Source organism: Bradysia coprophila, unplaced genomic scaffold (genome assembly GCF_014529535.1).
Source record: "Bradysia coprophila strain Holo2 unplaced genomic scaffold, BU_Bcop_v1 contig_36, whole genome shotgun sequence".
NCBI classification, from domain to species: Eukaryota; Metazoa; Arthropoda; class Insecta; order Diptera; family Sciaridae; genus Bradysia; species Bradysia coprophila.
In genome coordinates this window covers 136623-156404 of record NW_023503618.1, presented here as the reverse complement: position 1 = coordinate 156404, position 19782 = coordinate 136623, and the positions used below count along the sequence as shown (strand labels likewise).

Sequence of the window (19782 nt, the reverse complement as noted above, 5' to 3'; positions counted from 1 at the left end):
TATTTTACAATTCAGAACAGTTTTATTAGAGAGGTGCACTTACAAACAACAAATGTTTTTTTTTGTCTTTTTATTTTGTTAAATTATTCATTATGTTAACAGTAAATTTGATTTAAAAAAATGTAGGAAAAAGCAAAAATAAAGGCAAATTAAGTAGGGGAAAAAATTAATATCTTTTTTTGATTAGAAAAATTAATTAATTAATTTAATGGATTATTCTTTGTTATATAAAAACTGTAAAGATTCTTCAAAAAACATTTTTTTTAAATTTTCTCAGACATAAATTCAGTATTTTCAATTAACAAAATATGATTATTTGTTTAGAATATTACTTTACTTACACATACTTCTTTTACAATTTCGAACCAAATCGAAATTGAATATACAGAAACTTTTACATTTAAAAATAAAATTAAAATTGTGCACCGTTTGTGTTCTATTCTTCAAAAAATGTGGAGGAAAAAAATAATTTATCAAAGTAGCTGATTCGTTCGATTTTTATGTCTTTCCACTCGCTTCGCTCAAAGTTGAACATTCAAAATAAATGGCGAGAAGTGACAACCTAAATGTGTGATATTCGGAGCGTTAAATTACATTCATAGATATGATTGACATCATCTGTCAGCTGGTGGCACTCAAAGTACAAATTTTTCGCGCACGTCAGACGTCATTTTTAAAAAAATAATTAGTGAATTGTGTTAAAACGTAAGAAATTACAAGGAAAGTGTGGACATCCTCGGAAAGAAGCATAGCCCCACAGCACGAACATTAAATATGAAAATGCGTGTACATGCATTGTGTCTTATCCACACCAAGAAATGACGATTCTGTCTTTACGAAAGAAAGGCAATGCCTATTTTGATTGCACCAGCCTCCGAATATTTGTTTTGTTCATGGTAGGAGCAGAGCTGTGTATGCCACAGAATCGAATGTCACTCTTTAGTCTTTATGGCCGTACAAAAATACATTTTCGTTGTCATTGTCGCTCGTTGGTTAAGTCGAACTATATACACGTTCAGCCAGTCTTGCAGTGATTTTCGAAGAGAAATAATAAATATTATGCATGTATGACAAAGCGGTCGAGGCTTGCCGAGACGGCTTGTCATACGTGCATATTCTTTTTTATCTGTCTAGAACGATAATCTCGAGCTTATCCCTCTAGGGAGTTTTTGTTTATCTCGATATATCTGTTCTCGACAGATAAAATATGATATGCACCTATTGCCAGACTGTTATTTTGACGTGTAAGCATTATGACCCACGCCTTCGGCTAGGGCAATAATGTCCTACACGTCAAAATACCAATCTTGGCAACAGGTGCATAATATATATTATCGCATAAGCGAAAACGAGACAACAAGATATGCGAATGACACTTTGACAATTTACAGAAGTATAATGTTTGTTTATATATCCTAGGTGAATAATTTTTTCGGGGAATCACACCGTGTATGCGATAAAAGAAATTATTCCACCGTTCATATGAACATAATTCGTTTTGTGGTCTAAGAATGGTTCGTTCTTACTAATAGACATTATTGCGGGTCACCAACATTAAATAGCCTCAATACGAACAACACACACACACACTACGGATAATAGCGGCAGAGTCAAAATGACCCAAAATTATATCGGCTAAATTTGAAGTTTTTGGACAAAATGATGTATGGACGACTGTACATTATAAAAAATAAGGGGCACCTTCCATACATCACTTTTCGATTGGACCACGGGAACCACCCGGAACCACCTGGAACCACTTGCAAAAATCAAGCAAAATTTCAACTTTGCCGCTATTATCCGTAGAGTGTGTGTTGTTCGTATTGAGGCTATTTAACCAACAGGTTCTGTCTGGTATAACGGCTTAACATAACTTCCAATCTACTCCTCGAATTATACAAATACTCCTGCACAAATTTATCGCGTTTAATTTACGTCGGCTATGTAAGATGGAGTCTGGACATCGGTAAAGCTACACAGATAAGTTCTAGGTCCGTGTGGGATTACTTTCGACGGGTTAGGAACGGTTATGGGGTCAAAGAACGCATTCCCAAGAGGATTTTTTTTCTGTGACAATGGTTCGAAATAACCTCAGACGTAATGAAGATCGCAATAGCCCAGTGTGAAGGTTCTCCGGCTGGTGTATGCTATAGGACTCGGATTCAAATCTCGCCACAGCATTTAAATATTTCTCATTTTCGATACGTAAAAAATGTCTCTATACACGTAGAAGATGTCAACACATCTAAAAAAAATGCAATTCTATCCGTTCGAATTGTAATGATACTTCGATCTGTTACCACAAAGCAATTACCCAAAGTATCGGACTTGAGTGTAATTTATTAGACTGTCTTCTGAATCAGGAGCATTGTAGGCATTTTTAAACGCTAAACGAGCAGAAGCGGAGTCTATTCGACATAAGAATACGCACTAGTAAATAAGAAAATAAGAAATCTTATGATTTTGGTGTGATAAATGTAAAAATAAAATAGAAACAAAACAAAAAAGTTTTGATGAAAGATGAAATAATTTAAGGCTTTGGTAAAAATTATAAAGTTAAAAAAAGTGTTTTTTGTTTGAATTATTTTGACTAGGATAACACATTTAAACATGTTTACACAGCATCTTCTTAATTTTTTATTATTATTTTTACTTTGTAAATTGTTTTCTCTTTTATTTTCAAAGTACCATATTTTGTGTGATTGAACAAAACAAGTGTCTCTTTCTTTCATAATTCTTTTTTGGTTGTTTGTTATATTCATTTTTAATTATTTTCTTCTTTAATATTAAATTTATTTATTTATTTTTATTACTGATATACTATCATATTCAAAGACATTTTTTTTGTAATCGTTGATCTATTTCCAGTTGTTTATCGTGTGATTTTTATTTTAAATTTTATTTTTTTGTTCAGATTTTTTTTGTCATACATTCATTTTCAATTTACCGTTCAATTAGTGACAGTGTCATTATTTTTAACTTCCTATTTTTTCGTCGGGGTAACGTTAAATCTTCAAAATAATATACGTAGCGTCGAAACTGATGTTTTCCACTTTTTATTTCTCAGTTTTCTCCTTTTCATATAAATAATTAAATCTTTTCATTTTTTGTCTTTTTTTAAATATTTTCTCTTTTCTTAAATATATTATTAGGATTGTACTACGTGAAACGTGTTTAAAGGGTTTGTAAATTGTATATAATATTCTTCATGCTTACAACTCATTCAAATCTATTGCAGGAAGAGACTCAGTTTGAGGATGATTAGGGATTCTCCTAACAACTTACTTTATAAAATAATTACCTTGGGTTGCACGACAAAGAAAGGGGCATTGTAGTCTCGCACACCACACAAATTCATGACTTTTCGTTACATGTCGTAAAAGGGCGCTTACGGCGCATACTATGATTGGCGTGTGCGAGATTTCCCAGACTTCCCATCTACTCTCTACAATTATCAGCGTTCCGGGTCACAATATTTTCCACACCGTTCCAATGGTTCGTCGGTTCATCTCACATCCGAATTCATAATTTTACTTCTGAGTGCAAGATCTGCTTGGCGAAATGCAGACCACTTTACAGTCAGGTCCATATTAGTATAGATCTTATTTATGGCCTATTTTCGATAATTTGAATTCTCTGAATTTTATCAAAAATTCCTGAAATTTGCTGTGACTTTAAGAGGCTGAAATTGCTGAAAAGCATACATTAGGGCGATTTTTAAATACTGGATTTTAGTTTACTTTCGATGATATCTTTCCGTCAGAATCCTTTTTGAAAAATCTACGACCGCAATTCCGACCACGAATGTGGTAGCTTTCAACAGAAAATACATTTGGTTGTAGCAGTTTGACCGGCTCTGAGAAACGTGAGCAGTTTGTGAAAATTTCGTTAAACTGCTCATTTTTCTCAGAGCTTGGTCAAACGACTACAACCAAAACTAATTTTTATTTAAAGCTAACACATTCGTGGACGGAATTACGGTCGTACATTTTTGAAAAAGGATTTTTATGGAAAGTAAAATGGAATATAAGGCACACAAATGTAGGCTACAATTTTAGCTTAATACCGGTGCCTCTTAAGTAGTTTTTTGATAAAATTTAGAAAATTTTAATTATTCAAAATAGCCCGTGCACTCAGGGTTATTTCACTCAGGGCATATATTCGTTAAATTGATTCTTAAAATTCTTGAATATGCGAGAAATTTAGATAAATTTGCAAGATTCTTACAAATGCTCAAAATTCCTGAAATTCTTGAAAATTCTCTAAACAAAAATCCTGAAAGAAGGCTGTCCTTTCACCACCAAAGAAAACTAAAAAAATATTCAAAAGGTCAGATTTTCTTTCTTTTTTAAGAAAAAGGACAACTGCGACACACACTGAGTAACTTCCCTGCAAATCGAGTGTATGACCCTAAATTTTTCATGCAAATATTACAAAACACACCGTTTCGATGTTTGAATATTTTTATGTTCCATCTTCGTTTATAATTTAATTGAATATGTTTGTCTAAAAACCACACACTAAATAATTTTTTTTTATTTTATTTTTTTTTATATTTCTTCATTTTTGTAATTCTTTTTAATGTAAGTAAGCTTTAAAACTTGATTAGAGATTCTATTTGTTTGTTTGTTTCTTTTTTATCATGAATAAATTGTTCATTATCATAATCATCATTTTTAGTTGTTAAATTTAATTTTCATTTTATTTTTCATAATATTGCTTGGTTTTATTAATGCCTCTATATTTTAGTTTGGTTTTGTATTTAATTTATTTTTCTGGTAAACTGATTCTTAGAACGAAGCTTTAAAGTTTTAAACAATTCAAACAAAAAAAAGGTTTTCTTTTCTCTTTTTGATAATAATTTCATCTGGATTTCAGCTTGAACATTTTTGGTTCATGTTATACTAAATGAAACATTTAACACAATTTAATTCAAAACTTAACGTACAGTACGCTTCTTCCATTAGATTTCCTTGTTCAATCGTTTACAATATTAAATCTTATTGCCTAAAAAAGATTTTTCTTTTGTGTTGAAAAATGTTATTACATTTTTTTGTATAATTTTTTTTTGTAGTTTTTTATTTCCTTCTTCCTTTTTTCTAAGATTATTTAATGTTTTCTTTTTACTTTCTTATTTGTTGTTGTATATATTTTACTGAATTTTTTTCTCCCATTCTCCATTTTATCATTCAATTTTTTTTTCTTTTTTTTTCATTTAATCTATTAATATAATTATTTTATAAATATAATTGATCGGGCACGAATTGATATGTTTCAATTGTATTAAACACGCACTCTGTTTGTGATTAAGAATAAGACGTTATCATTGTAATTGTTTTTTTTTTAATTTTAATTTATAAATATTTTTTATATGTAACATCAAGCATTTTATTCCGTTTTTTTAAATTTATATTCATTACATATAATATATCTACTTAGACAGAATTTAAATGTAAAAATACAATTCTTTCGGAATTAGCAAAGGAAACTGTGCAATGGATAATTTTCATAAGGAATGTAATAATGTAAATCAAAAAAATAAATAATTTCTTTCATTTGAACGAACTTCGTGTTACCTTTTTCTGCGAGAAATAAGATTTATGACCGCGCCATTTCCCAATGTTTGTTTTGACATTTTGACATCTGTCAAATCGCATTGAAAATTCAATTTGGTGTGTACATCACTAATATTGTGTGGCACTCGCATATTCATTCAATTCAAATTCTTTCTTCAAATTGATATGACGACCTCAAATTTCAAGAACAAATTGGATTTCGAATCATCAACAACCGAACGAAGCATTCAGCTTCCATGAACCGAAATGAATGTGAAAACATTTGGCTTGTTATCCGGTAGCCCTCAACATTATTTCAACCACTTTTACAGTAATCCTGACTCAGCAATCCTGATGACACGGTACAAAGATTTCCGGTGACGAAACGAAAGTTTCCAATTAAAATAAAAGGTGTGAACGGAGCGAGCTAATTGGCCCTAGCGATTTATTTCAATCAATTCTTTGTTTGTTTGTTTAAGGACCTCACTAACAGCCTTTTACGGCCAGTAGCAAGTGCAGTTTGGGCCATGGGCCTAACGTGGCTTCACCGAAGTACGCAAATACTCGTGGAGGAAAGTTAGGCGCATGTCTGATATCTCGCCTAAATGTAGGCTAGACACCAATTATCCACGCACCGCACACTGATTCATCGTATTTGGGTTACACCAAACAATGTTGCACCTGTCCAAATTGTCAAGCTTTAGTGGAGTTTGGGACGTTACCAATGCGATTCATCTGCATCAAAAGTTCCATGTGGAATTGTCTGACACGAAAATTGAACTCGGATCATTTTGTTTTAAAGATAGTGTACGTAACCGCTGATCGCCATAATTTGCGCACGCTTCGAGAAATGTTTCGAAAAAAAATAATGAAAATCATAAGGAGACAGGTTACAGACGGGACTGTGTATGTTCTGGAAATAACTTACCTTCCACTTTTGATAAGTAAATTAAAAAAGAAAGTAAACTTAAAGAAAGAGAAAAAATTTACTTATAAATAGAGATGTAATCATCAAAGTAACGAAATAAATGTATCACAATTTCAAAAATTACACTTCCATGCTAAAAAAAGAAACGATTAATTTAGCTGTACAGTTTTTTACCAAATGAATTACTGATCACATCACTAACATATTGACGGTTAATTTATCTTTTTATCCATTGTTTTCATTAATTATTTTTTCTAGTTTTTGTTCAATATATTGATGATAATATTCTCATGTTAAATAGTTTGCATGAGAGATTTTGTTGAATTTCCTTAAATTTAAAGTTAACTCAAATACACATTTATCATCTCTCTGTTTCTTTTTTGTCATTTAAAATTCTTTTCTACCTCACTGTTTGTTATGTATAAATATTTAGCTTTAGTTTTTTCATTTCTTTTTTAATCTTTTTTTACGTTATTAAAACCAAAAAAGCTGATATGTTTTGTTAAGTTCCCACAAGTAATTTTTTTTTTCCTTTTTCAATTAAATTATTTTTATTTTCTCATTTTTTCTTGGGTCAGTGTGCCATATACAGAACATGTCTTCGAACCAATATATGGACGCACTGATTGGACGGAATGATTAATTTCTAAATTTAATTTTATTTACTAAGTGTTTCATGTGTCTGTGTCATACATTTTTCATTTAATTTAATGACAATGTCAATGACATGACGATTTATATGGTATGACAACCGAGCGCGCTAGTTGCTCCTTTATGCTTGCTTTATTTAAAAAAAAACACACAAAATCCGTTTCCGAGTGTCATTATGCTGGCGTTTGTAAGAGGAAATTGATGGTACTCGCACACAAATGGTTGGACAAACAAAAACAAAAATTGCGGAATCGGTCATTGTTGTGATCGGGGAGATGATTGGATGCATCTTTCAATGCAAGGCATTTTCCAAAAATACCACAACTCATCCAGTCATGGAGACAGTGACAAAAAAATAGGCAATTTTTTAAAAGTTTACTCAACTCGTTAATCTTTGCGTATACGCATTTGTTAAGTCATAAACGAAATGAAGCTCATATTGTTTTTACCACCAACCATGCTGATACATGCGATTGTGTGGTGAGGCTCCCAAAAAAGTATGTTTAAAGTACGCCAAAGTACGAGTATTTTTGTAGGAACAAATGAAGTACTAGATCTTCCTTTGATAACACCAGTACATGATGTGTTTGGTTCTAACCGATAATACTCAAATTTCGTAAAAATTTTTGCAAAATCAATGAGAGAACGATCAGGTTTGGACTGGACGGTGAATTCGGGCGATTTCCGAAGGGCCCAAGTCGCTTTTTGAGGAAGTGCGGTCCTGGGAACAATCTTCCACTAATGGAAATACTGAAAAATATTTTCAACAAACGTTTGACTCCGTAGATCTTATATAATTGTCGTCGCTGAGAAGTTTTTTGTATGCTTGAAAACGTACGGATTTTCATTTGAATGTAACCTATCGTCGTAAGCAGAAAATTCACTTTCTTTAAACGCAAAGCGAGCGAACCCGAGTCTTTAAGTTGTTTTTCACCAATAAAATAAAATAGCTGTCGATGATCAAAAGACTCAACTGGATAGTTTTTGTTGTGTTTTTTGTTTTGCTTCACTCGCTCTAAATTTCATTAAATATCATATAGCTTTCGTGGTAGTTAATTAATCATTTTCTGATTATACGTTAATACATCTAAATCAACATCCACTTTACATAATATTTTTGGTTTATCCATATTTTGTTTCATTTATTTTATTTTTTATTTATAACAGCAATGCTTATCAACTAAAATATTTTTTTTAGTTTTTTTTGAATTTATTTTTTTACACATTTATTTGATTAGGTAAATGTAAATAATAGTTTTAAAATTATCAATAATCTTTAGTCAATAAAAATATCAAATTAAAAGCTCTCACAGACTCATCTTCATCTGAATTGATAAGGAATAGCAACAATAACAAAATATTTCTTTTTATACGGGTAAGAACGTTCATTAAGTTTAGTTAGTATTTCTTTTTGGTATACTTAGCTGAAACATACTGATTTATACACTGGCTTAAAGAAAATGTATTCCGTCATTGTTTCCGAATCGGGATTGGCTGTGGTTTTGTAATCCACTCCAATTACATGAAAATATTGGTAAATGGAATTATTTTTAACGCTCAACGAAAACTAATAACTTTCGTTTATTACCATCCTTTGTGAAATTTGTCAAATTAGAATTTCGCTAGATTTCGTAAAATTTCTTATACTTTGCAAAATTTCGCGAGATTTTTCAAAAAATCCTTAAATTTCTCAAATTTTACACAATCTTTCAAATAACAGTCCCATTTTCTAAAGTACAAATAGAAATAAAACCGACCGCCAAATCCGATAACGCAACAGAATTCACTTTCCTGCGAGCGTAAATCATATTTGGATTTGTTTAAATTAAAAATGGTAGAAATTGGTTATACCAGAGTTTATTTTTAGCTGTAAAATTATGTGTAGGAACTAAGTTTTCTTAATCATTTAACACATCGCAATGGTTTAGTGGTAGTTTTACCGTCTTAATCTGCAATCAGTTGGTAGATTTTCGGAAAAGAAAATTAGATAAGAAAAGGTCAAAAATTTGAAAGAATACTGAATTCTAACAATAGATCCATGAAATTAAAAATCTATAGCCCTACGTTCATAAAGTTATTTTTAATTACATTTCAAATTCGCCAGCATTGGGTCAACGGTTTCTTTATGTTGACTCTTTCTTGTCGACGAAGGGCGTCAGTTTTTTTTAGATGCACAGAAGAGGCCACACAAAAACAGTAATTCGTTTATGACTACAAAGAGAAGGTGAACGTGAAAATTGTCTGAACGTAAGTAAAATCACAATTTACAAAAAAAAAAATGAGTCTGAATTGTAATTGATAGATTTCTGCTGTCATTTTAATGAATGGATTATTGCTTAAAATTACAAACGATCAACGTACATCTGAGGGCCATTTTTATACCATTTTTATTCCCCATTTTATCAAACATTAACTTTTTGAAAAAATATTTCTGATTTACCGCAATAATCTAACTATGTCCTTCATGCTAAAAAATAACTTTTTTTTCTTGTTCTTTTGTTTTGCTTTACTTTTTATAACATTTATGAAACCCGACAATTTTATTTTAGTTTTTATTTTCGTTTTTACTACGATTTGTATTTCTATTTATTTAATTCTCGTTTAATGTAACTACACAATTGATGTAGTTTGAAAAAAGAAAGTTAGATAGAGAGTGTGAGAGAGAGAGAGACAGAGAGCTTTTGTTTTAAAAAACTTTTAGGGCACATTTGGTTAAGCTATATATTCCTTTTAAATAGAATTCTTTTAATTAAATTAATTTTTGTAAACTTTATTTAAATCAAGCGAGCTACGTTTGTTATCAACATATTAGTTGTCCAAAAGTAATATTCATTTGTCTTAGCCAATATATTCACCGGCCTAAAGCTAAAACAGTAAGTTAGGCAACCATGTATTGATATCAATCGTAGATTAAAAAATAAATAAATTTGAAGTTAGCCCGAAAACTCAGCTGAAAGTTTAGCATAGACGCCATTAAGCGATAATTTCGAACGATAAATTGTTGAGATGTTGTCGTATTGAATTGAATGCAAAAAGGTGGGTTCGAGGAGCAGGTGTTTGTAAATTTCGTTGACAATGGATTTTCAAAGATTTTCTTATCAAACGATATCGAAAGATATTCAGAGGATTTTTTACTGCTTCTGGATGAATTTTCAACGATTTTCTACTTTTTATTTAAACCTTTTAAAGGCTTTCCTATAATTTCACGGATTTTCTTTGAATTTGAAGATTTTCTTCCGAAAAATTTTGAAGGATTTTCTAAGTATTTTATTTTGACTGATAAAGGATTGTATATGAATATTAGCCCGTCGGGTGGATATCTCACATTAGCAATACCCGGCGAATATTTTTTTTAAACACTTCCCCATATTTTCTTGAAATTAACCAGATTTTCCAAAAAAGATTGGGAAAACTCAGCAAAATGTATGAAAATTACTTCACAAAAATAGCCCAAAAATAGTAAGTAGAACAAAGGCAACCGGAAATGATTAACATACAAACCAGGTCAATCGTCGCAAATCAGCTAAAAAACAAGGAGTAGCTAGAAGTCGCGGAAATCACCGAATATTCGTCGATTTGTCAGGAACATCTTTTTGATTAATCCACGAAATTCGGGATTATCAATCGACTGGTGCCAAGTAAGCAGAAAAAAATGAAAATTGAAAATTTTGGAATTTGCCAGAATTCAAGTTCTTTAAAATAAGACCTGCTGCGACGTGTCCATTTTCTGCATTCACCTTCAATTCATATAGATTGTGGAAATTGTTATCGTCACTACCGCAAAAATCAGCGATGGCACTGCCTTCGAGTCGGTCTTTTGAGATACGAAATTTAAAAATCAAAATCATTTGTTTGGAAATTAAATTTTCGATCACATTGTCCATGAAAATATTGTTTGGTGAAATGACAGAAGTGACCGACTTGCCGACAGCGTCAATCATTGAGAGTCCCTTGAAATAGTGCTCAAATCCACGATCTATTGAATTTTATGGCCGTCGATATCAAGTGTCAGTGCTAGTGAACACGGTCACTAAATTAAATTCGGTGCTGAAAAACTTCGGGCTTCGCTTCATATTATAAATAAATTGGAGAATATGTTTAGGAAATAAATAATAAAAACAAAAATGAGATTTCATTTATAATAATAAATAAGAACCTTTGGAATGAGAGAGCTCATTAGATTCGCTTTAAAAGCCAAATTATTTCCGAATAACTATAGATCGAAATATACACACAAAAAAACAACAACTTGAAATTACTTGAAATTACTTGAAACAAAAAAAATCTTTGTTTCGGATAATTTAGTTTGATTAAAGAAAAATAATAAAAATTAATTAAAAACAAAAACAAATTACTTAAACAAGGACACCATTATGATAGAGTTTCATAAGAAAATTGCTAAATATTTACACATTGGATATTTAGTTGTCCTATCGTTACACTTAACTGAAAGAATTGTACACAGTAGTTATTTGGTGTAAGAGGTTGTTGTCTTTTCCATGTTTTCTTTTACTTCTTTATTTATACGACAAATTGATAAAACTAAAAAATATTTATATTCGAGAACCGAAGGAAAAAAATTGACATTTTTTATCAAAACATTTTCGCTTGTTACAACTCGACAGCTGTTGATATGGATAAACAATGCCATTCATTGTTTCCATAAAAAAAATTATCCTTGTTTGTTAAATTGATTGTTTTATAGCAAATTGTTTTGCATTAAATAGATAATTTTGCTCCATGCAAAATTTACTCTCCCATTTTCATTTATCGATAAAGTTTTGGTTTTACAGATGATTTTCAATGCCGTTCTGCAGTACGATGCATCCTATTTCCATATTTCTGTTACTATTTCTCTTCATTTCTTTTAAAATATCCCTTCATTTCATCCAATTTATGTAACATCCGTACATTATTCAGACGTACGTGATGTGAAATGTTTTGAAACGAAACGAAAAAATTAAAATTTTTATGCCCGTAAATGTGGAACAGTAATGGTGTACATTCCGCTATAATTGGGTCAAGTAGTTGCCATCAAATATTGATTCAAATCAAGTTCATTCTTCTTCAGGTGTTCCGACCTTGGCTCCATACCCGCTCCCCTAAAACGAAACAATTCCGGAACGGAATGTTTAAATAAATATTTATTGTTTAAACGTAACATACACATCATCATACAGTCTCAGTATAATAAAAGCATTTCTTTGATTGGAATAAGCGAAAATCTAATTAAATTTAAATGATGTTTGGTGGTTGTGCAATGTGCTTTTGTAAAATAGTAAGCAAATTATTAATTTTTCAATTTACAGACAGATTGAATTTTGGCGGGAAAATTAAATGGAAAAATGACATTTGAAGTTCGTGTATTTATCTCGTCAATCATGTTCATCATTTTTATGTGAGTGCGACACCAGTACTGGAATTGTGGTTCCAATTTGGTCAGAGTGGATATAATCGTTCGTAATCAATACGTAACTTAGACTAAATAGGTAGGTATAGACTGACAGTAACAATACGTAGCCGTAAAACTGAAGCTAAAGTATACCGATATTACGCAAGTATAACATACGCAAAATAAATCGAACTAACGTTGGCGCCGATTTTCGAGTAAAATAAATTTATAAAACCGATTGATAAATGCTTTTTTATGCACTAGATGTGTAGATTGTCACTCGATTGTGTGAAAATACATATCGTGTGCATAAAAAAGCATTTATAATCGAGTTGTATACAACGTTTTTCGCAATAAAGACAATGGAAAGTCCTACTTTTTGTCACTTGTTGCGAAAATAACTACTATGGTACTCACACATTTCGTAGATTATTTTTGCTTTATCGCTCGAACAGAATTTTTGTATGAAGGGCAAGTCTATTTCAGTTAAGTCTAAGATACGTAACACGTGGAACCGGCATCGGGGAATCTTGCACACGCGAACATAGTATGTACCCTTTTACTACATGTAGCATGACTGTGCCAACTTGTATGGTGCGCAAGATTACCGCACGGCCGTGGAACCTTTTGAATTATTTCTTGTTTTTTGATGAGCGGAAAGTAAATTTCTTATTTTGTGTCTCGTTTGCTCAGTTGAATTGGTTTGAATCAGAATGGACGTCGTATGTGTGCCTAACAATTCGAAGTGACAAATGGGTGAACCAATGAACCGAAAAGTAAATTTCGACACTTCCGGGAATTCAGTGACGAAGAAAGAGCAGCATTAGCGTCAACCAAACCTATGAGAATTTTTTGAAATATGTTGCAGGCCCTTTGATCAGATTTTATCAGGCGATGGTTCAAAACGTATGAACTCTGCCGAAAATTTTGTTGATGATGAACATCTTAGAATAGTTCATTGTCAAATGGCAAATTTTCCATACAAATTTTCCCCGAAAGCGCATAGATTTTGAAAAAAAAAGATAAAACAAAAATCAACACTCTCCAGCCCATTTTAAAAACACACACACACGTACTTCTCTCCAAATGACATGGTGATTGCCAGTTGCGGCAGCAGCAGCGACTGCATCGGCAGCCATTTTCGATTTGGCATATTCAATGCGTATGGAACCACGATCAGATGATATCAGATATCTACCTTGTAGATTAACCATTGCTGAACCAGCACATGCTGCATTTTTGAATTCAACAAATGCTACTGGAATGCTACCTGGGTGCGGACCTTTCGTGTGCATTCGGAGGCGACAAAAGCCAGGCAAACTGTGCATAATTTGTATTATTTTCAACGTAAAAAAAATGGAATAAATAATAAAAGTGTCGATGAAATGAAATCTGACGGATTCCTAATGTCATTTTACTTAACCAGCGATAAAAAGATGAACAGTAAAATTTTGAAGGCGAGGTTAACAAACACACAAATACTTGACTTATGTGCCACATTGAGTAACTGGCCGTTTAGAGAGCAACGTATGGGCGTTGAATAGTGTCAAAATTGACAGAATTCTTTTGTTCTAATGTCATTTTTGCCACAATACGTCACCCATATGTCGTTCTCTAAATGGCCAGTAAGAGAGGCTATGTTTCAAACAATAGTTCGTTTTAGAGAAAAAAATACCTAGGTGGCGTTGTGTCGGGACACCAGATAGAAGGAACATAGTGAGCCGTATTTTCCTTCTATTTGCCATACGGACGTAAAGTCATCTGTATTTCGTTTTGACGTTGTTTTGCTGGTCAGTGACTTTTCATTTTTATCCCGAATTATGTAACAGATTTTACATGCTGAAGGCGTCGAAAGAAGTACTTGAAACATGTGCTGCCGTTCTCGACGCACGTGGCATGTGAATTGTATTAGATTAAATACGGTGTTTAAGTAGAGCTAAATGGAACAATAGGTTGTCATTTCGCCATCTCTCTCACTTAAACACTCTGTAGATCGTCAATGTCGTTTGAGCTGTCAAATAAGAGGTCATTTTCACAGAGCTAGTGCCCGGTCGAAGTATTTCCAGTAGTCTTGGTTACAATTTATGAATGGATTTTTAAGGTTCTTTTCTAGTTGACCTTCTAGTTGTTAAAGATGAGAATTGCCTTGACTTTTTGTAAGTTCATTTTAGTCTCTAGCAGCTAATATTATCTAGGATCATCTAAGATCACATGAGGCTGTAGGATTTGTGGAAAGTAAAGGTCGCAATAAATATTTGTTTCAGGTGAAGAGGACACACATTCTGATAACATCAAATGATTACCTAAAATCAATAGCATAGCAAGTCTATTGGAATGAAACATAGCGTGTGTTGTGGTACGTACACTGTGTATATATATGCAGGTCTGAGAACGTAACATTAATATAACATCGTGTTTACGTGTTGTAGGGGCTCAGAATAAAATATTCAATTCGAAACAACCATCTGTGTAGTTATTTGTTCTGTTTAACGATTGTGAACCGAATAAAATTGACTAAGCCACCTTCCCCCATTCCAGTTTATTAATAATTCACTGGTATGTGGCAACTATCGGAAAAAAATATTTTCCAATAAAATCGTCATTTCTACTTTACTGTTTGCCACAAAATCGCCTGGTCTCCAATGTGTACGGAATTACATTATGCATCACTACACATTGGTTTTTGTGGTATGTAGAGATTTTGTTCATAGACGGAATCTACCAATTTTGGTCATACAGTCCGGCCCCTTATGTCATTTTCGTTCACTTTACGCTTTAAAAAAATTCATGATTGATCATGAAAAACTGTGGAGTGGAAGCAATTTTTTTCTGGCAGTATGAAAGAAATTGAAAGTCGAAGATCTTCTGAACGAGGTAATATTTTTGAATTTTTTTTTTTTTATAGAAAGCCTGATCAAGTACCAACATTTCGTTGAAGAATTTTTTTTTAAGTAAAACAAAACAGCGTTGAGATATCTTATTGACGATGTGGGTCAAAGTTTAGGAATTTTTTGGGCGGGTTTAGCACTCAACCAGACTTTCAAGGAGAAAAAGATTTTTTGTGAAAAATATTGATTTTTTTTTTCATTTGAACCGCTTTTCTGGGCCGAAAAGTGATTGCCCATTTACAAATAAAAAATTAATTCACGGTTTCACATGAGAGGAAGAATTTTTTTTTTTTTTTTAAATTTGAAGCATGCGAACCGACTTTTTCTGACACTACGGGCCGAACCAATACGGATACATTTGTGATAGAAAACAATTCGAAATACCTCTTGTATGCAGACAACAAAAACAAAACAAAACATAATTTGTGAGCATACGAATTAAGAACTCAAAATAATAGACTAACGATACATGTGAGTGTCGGTCGTAATATTATATGTATGCAGTGAAATATAGGTCTATTGAAAATAGGATGAGATTTTTTTTTACTTTTTTTTATATTTTGGTGCTGAATTATATTAGAATATTGCTAGAGCTGTCTAAATAAATATGTGAGTTATTCGGATTGGTTGCAAGACTCGTTATACATAGAGACAAGAAAGAAAACAAAAATTTTTAAACTTAAAAATCTGGTTCGTTACCTTGCAAACAGTTCTTTGAGTTCATGTTCTGACACAAATTGTCCTAGATTAGCTACGAACAGTGTCGAGCATGGTGCGTTTGCTGCAAGTGGCGGATTGGGGGGCTGTGAACCACCTGTGGATCCACCTGGACTAGCCAAGGCCGGGCTTGGTAAAAAATGACCTGCCGGTAAGCCTGCTGAAATATGCATCGATGCTGGATGCATTGCATTAGGATGTGTCATTTGCATTTGGGCCTAGAAATGAACAAAAAAAAATTAGTGGAAAATCAAATCAAATTTTGAGTCGTTCAAGTAGCTCGAACACATCAATGTAAGGAGTGAAAGAGGTCAACAACAGCCTTTTTAAGGGGACTTTGGAATTGGAATAAACCGAGACGAAAGGATAAACTGAACTCATCATTAGATTATATTTTCACTGCGTTTCGTTTGTTTCTTTCATTCTTTTTTGTTCCATTTGCAGATGATGAGTTCAGTTTATTGAAAGCGTGTCTTATTCGTATTATTTTTGTGTAAACAGTTAACCCCGAAGTTTACCCTATTCTATTGAATTTTTCAAAAAATTTCCACACAAATTTTAATTTTGGAAAAATGTGGGAAAATTTCAGAAAATGTTTTCCCAAAAATAGCCCCTGTTTTACAATTCATTTAGGAAGCGGTGCATTATTGTCGTCACTCCGAAGGTGAATCTGTCTGGAAAAACCTGTCGCATCTTTGTATGAAAAGATGATGTAACTTTTCTAGTAGATTCATAATCAAACTATCGATAATTGGGACCATCACGACTCAAGGTTTTTAAGATTTTATTATTAATTATATGATTTATCAATTCGTGATTTTTCAGATCCGTTTACTCTCCGCTGGTAAATCAGCCCGTTAAGACATAAAATTGAACGTGCATTTTTCATGCGACATGCAGTATTTGAATCTCACAAGTATATCGTAATCATATTCTAGGCGTTCATCGCTATTTTCCGTTTTATCCGTGTAGGTTCCCATGAATTTGTCCCTTTATAAAATGTGAACATTCAACAAAAATAACCTCCATTTTTTCATGCCGCAGACTCTAGTCACGATCAGCGAATGTACATGTGAAAACATACATTTTTGAAAGCAATTTCCTTTTTTGCGTTTCAGGTATATAATATAGTCATGTCACAGTGTAACTTTAAATGGATCTATGAAAATGTATAAATGTAAAACAAATTTTCATCATAACATTTTTTGTTGGTTCGAAATCCGTGACATGAAGCACTACATGTTTATGGAGCCTGGTACCGAAGGGAACATAATTTTTATTTTGCCTGTTTTCACGATTAAAAGGTAAAACGAACGTTTCATTACATACCCAATTTCTATATTCCTACTTTGCTATACTTGCAACCTGTTTCATGCTTTTCGGCGGAGCCATACAGGAATTGTGGTCAAAAATTTGAAAAACCTTTAAAAAGGATCCGTCAGTGAAAATTGTAAAAATTATTTGCATCGAAGCGATTCAGAAATTTATAAAAACATCAACTTCTGAACTTGTATTAGTATCGGTCTATTTCTATCTAAATTATCAATATGACCCTGAAAGGCATCTTTCATTTTCATACAAAATTGCACTCAAAAATTTAAAGAAAAAAAAATCTTCTGTGAATACGGTATGAGCTTTCAAGCTTTCATATTCAGCACATCCAATCTGTTTTATAAGCTTCTAGCAGAGTAAAGTAAACCAGGCAAGAGCAGTCGATTTGACGAGCGACCTTTAATTTTGGTGCAAAATGCTTACTAATACAAATGCATTAAAGGAATTCGTAAACGATTGTAACGGGATTTAGGTATCTCTTTTAAATGTATTTTCGTCGTCGGCTCCTGCCTGGTTTACTTTACTTATTTTTGGTGATAAAGTGGTTTGCGAATCTTGGACTGGCAGCTTTATTCTTCAACATTGTTCCGAGAAGGTGATAAGAGAGGGAAACGTGTACACTAGCTGAACAATCTTCAGAAAATTAAATCAGTTCCCAGACTATGCTGACGATTTAGACTTAATTGGACGGAATGTTGACATCATTAAAGATATTTTAACGAGCATTGAAGAGAATGGTGCTAAGTTCGGTCTCAAGGTCAGTGAAAATAGACCAAGTCGACAGCCTTATTTATCTTGGGTCGCAGGTCAACAATGATCGAAGAGGAAACACGTAGAAGGGTAACGCTTGGTCCCATTCTTAAGAAACTCTTTTGGTCAAAAACACTAAACTGTTACCTGAAGGGTCGCTGGCACGACCAGTTGTAACGTACGGATCGGAAGCTTGGTGCATGCCACAACGAGATAAGCAGACAATTTTGGTGTTTGGTGTATGCATACTTCGGTCAACTTTTGGGGGAGTGAATGTGCACTGTATTAGCCGCCCGATAAAAGAAACGATGAAGTTGGCTCGGTCACGTATAAAGAATGGATGAGGAACGTGTGCACCTGAAACTGCTAAATACAAATCCAGATGGGAGCCGCAGATCAGGAATACCAAAATCGAGATGGAAAGATGCAGTTTAGCCGGATCTGAAAGCACTAAGAGCAATTGGAGAACGTTTGCGTGAAATAGGTTAGATTGGAGAAGAATGCTGGAGGTGGCCAAAACCAATAATAGATTGTAGTGCCCGGCTAAGTAAGCAAGTAACGTCACAAGAACTAAAAAGTTGAAAAGTCGATGTCAATAACCACGCGATTTTATTCTATGTATTCCAATAACGTGGCAGTGGGTCTGTGTTAAAATATTTTGAACAGGACTTGGTTCTTGTTGGACGTAAAAATGGAATTGTTTTGAAGAACTCCACGTAAAGAAGATTCAAGGTGAAAACCACTCGGGTAATTGATTAAACACCCTGCTCGGAATTGCCGGAGAATTGACACCCTGCTCGGAATTGACAGGAATGTAAAGGAATTGACAGAAATTAATGGGAATTGAAAGGAATTAAAAGGAATTGAAAGGAAGTAGAGCGAATCCGGCAATTAGATGAATTGATCCGGTAATTGAGGTAATTAAACGGAATTGAAAGGAATTAGAAATTGATTTGCCAGTGGCAAATTGCCACCCTTTTGGCCAGTGGTTTCCCCCTCGAGAAGATCTCACTAAACTATCATATACCGGGAACAACAGTCAGCAAAATATATTTTACATTAGCGAAACAGACATATTTTCCACGCACAAAATTAATTAATTCTAATTAACGAACCTTTAATTCACACTTCCCATAGATTACTGAGTATTATGGCGTTTTTTTTATTATAAACATACATCTCGACTTAATATTAATTAAAATTACACACAAAACAGATTAAGAGAACATAATTTCAGTCATAATCAGAATCATAATAATCATACAAACTCTCTGTCTCTCGACGTGAGTTTTAAACTGCTAGTCATATTCATTTGCCAGCATTATGTTCTTCTTGCCAGATTCGCCGTACATTAACATACCTCGATCCTATAATATCCATCCGCAATGATATTTGCGAAACGCTAAGTCGCCTTTGTTAGGCTACGCTACATTTCACCCAGGATCCGAATTATTATTATTATATTTGCAAAAGATGTCTGTATGTTATGTTTAATGTTTATATGCATGCCAGGCAATGGATGTATGCCATGCCAGGCTCATACTGTCGGGGGTGTTCACAACGTTACAC

At 33.0% G+C, this 19782-nt stretch overlaps 1 protein-coding gene across 1 annotated transcript in view; it reads right to left on the bottom strand.

Moving 5' to 3' along the window:
• Positions 1-11806: 11806 nt before the first annotated feature.
• LOC119081886 (protein couch potato) overlaps positions 11807-19782 on the bottom strand; it is a 100632-nt gene continuing 92656 nt past the window's right edge. Inside the window, exons 8-10 of the mRNA XM_037191116.1 lie at positions 16114-16349; positions 13603-13846; positions 11807-12236 (exon numbers count right to left, since the gene is read on the bottom strand). Coding sequence (XP_037047011.1) covers positions 12192-12236; positions 13603-13846; positions 16114-16349 — 525 coding nt within the window. The 3' untranslated portion in view covers positions 11807-12191. The remainder of the gene's footprint in view (positions 12237-13602; positions 13847-16113; positions 16350-19782) is intronic.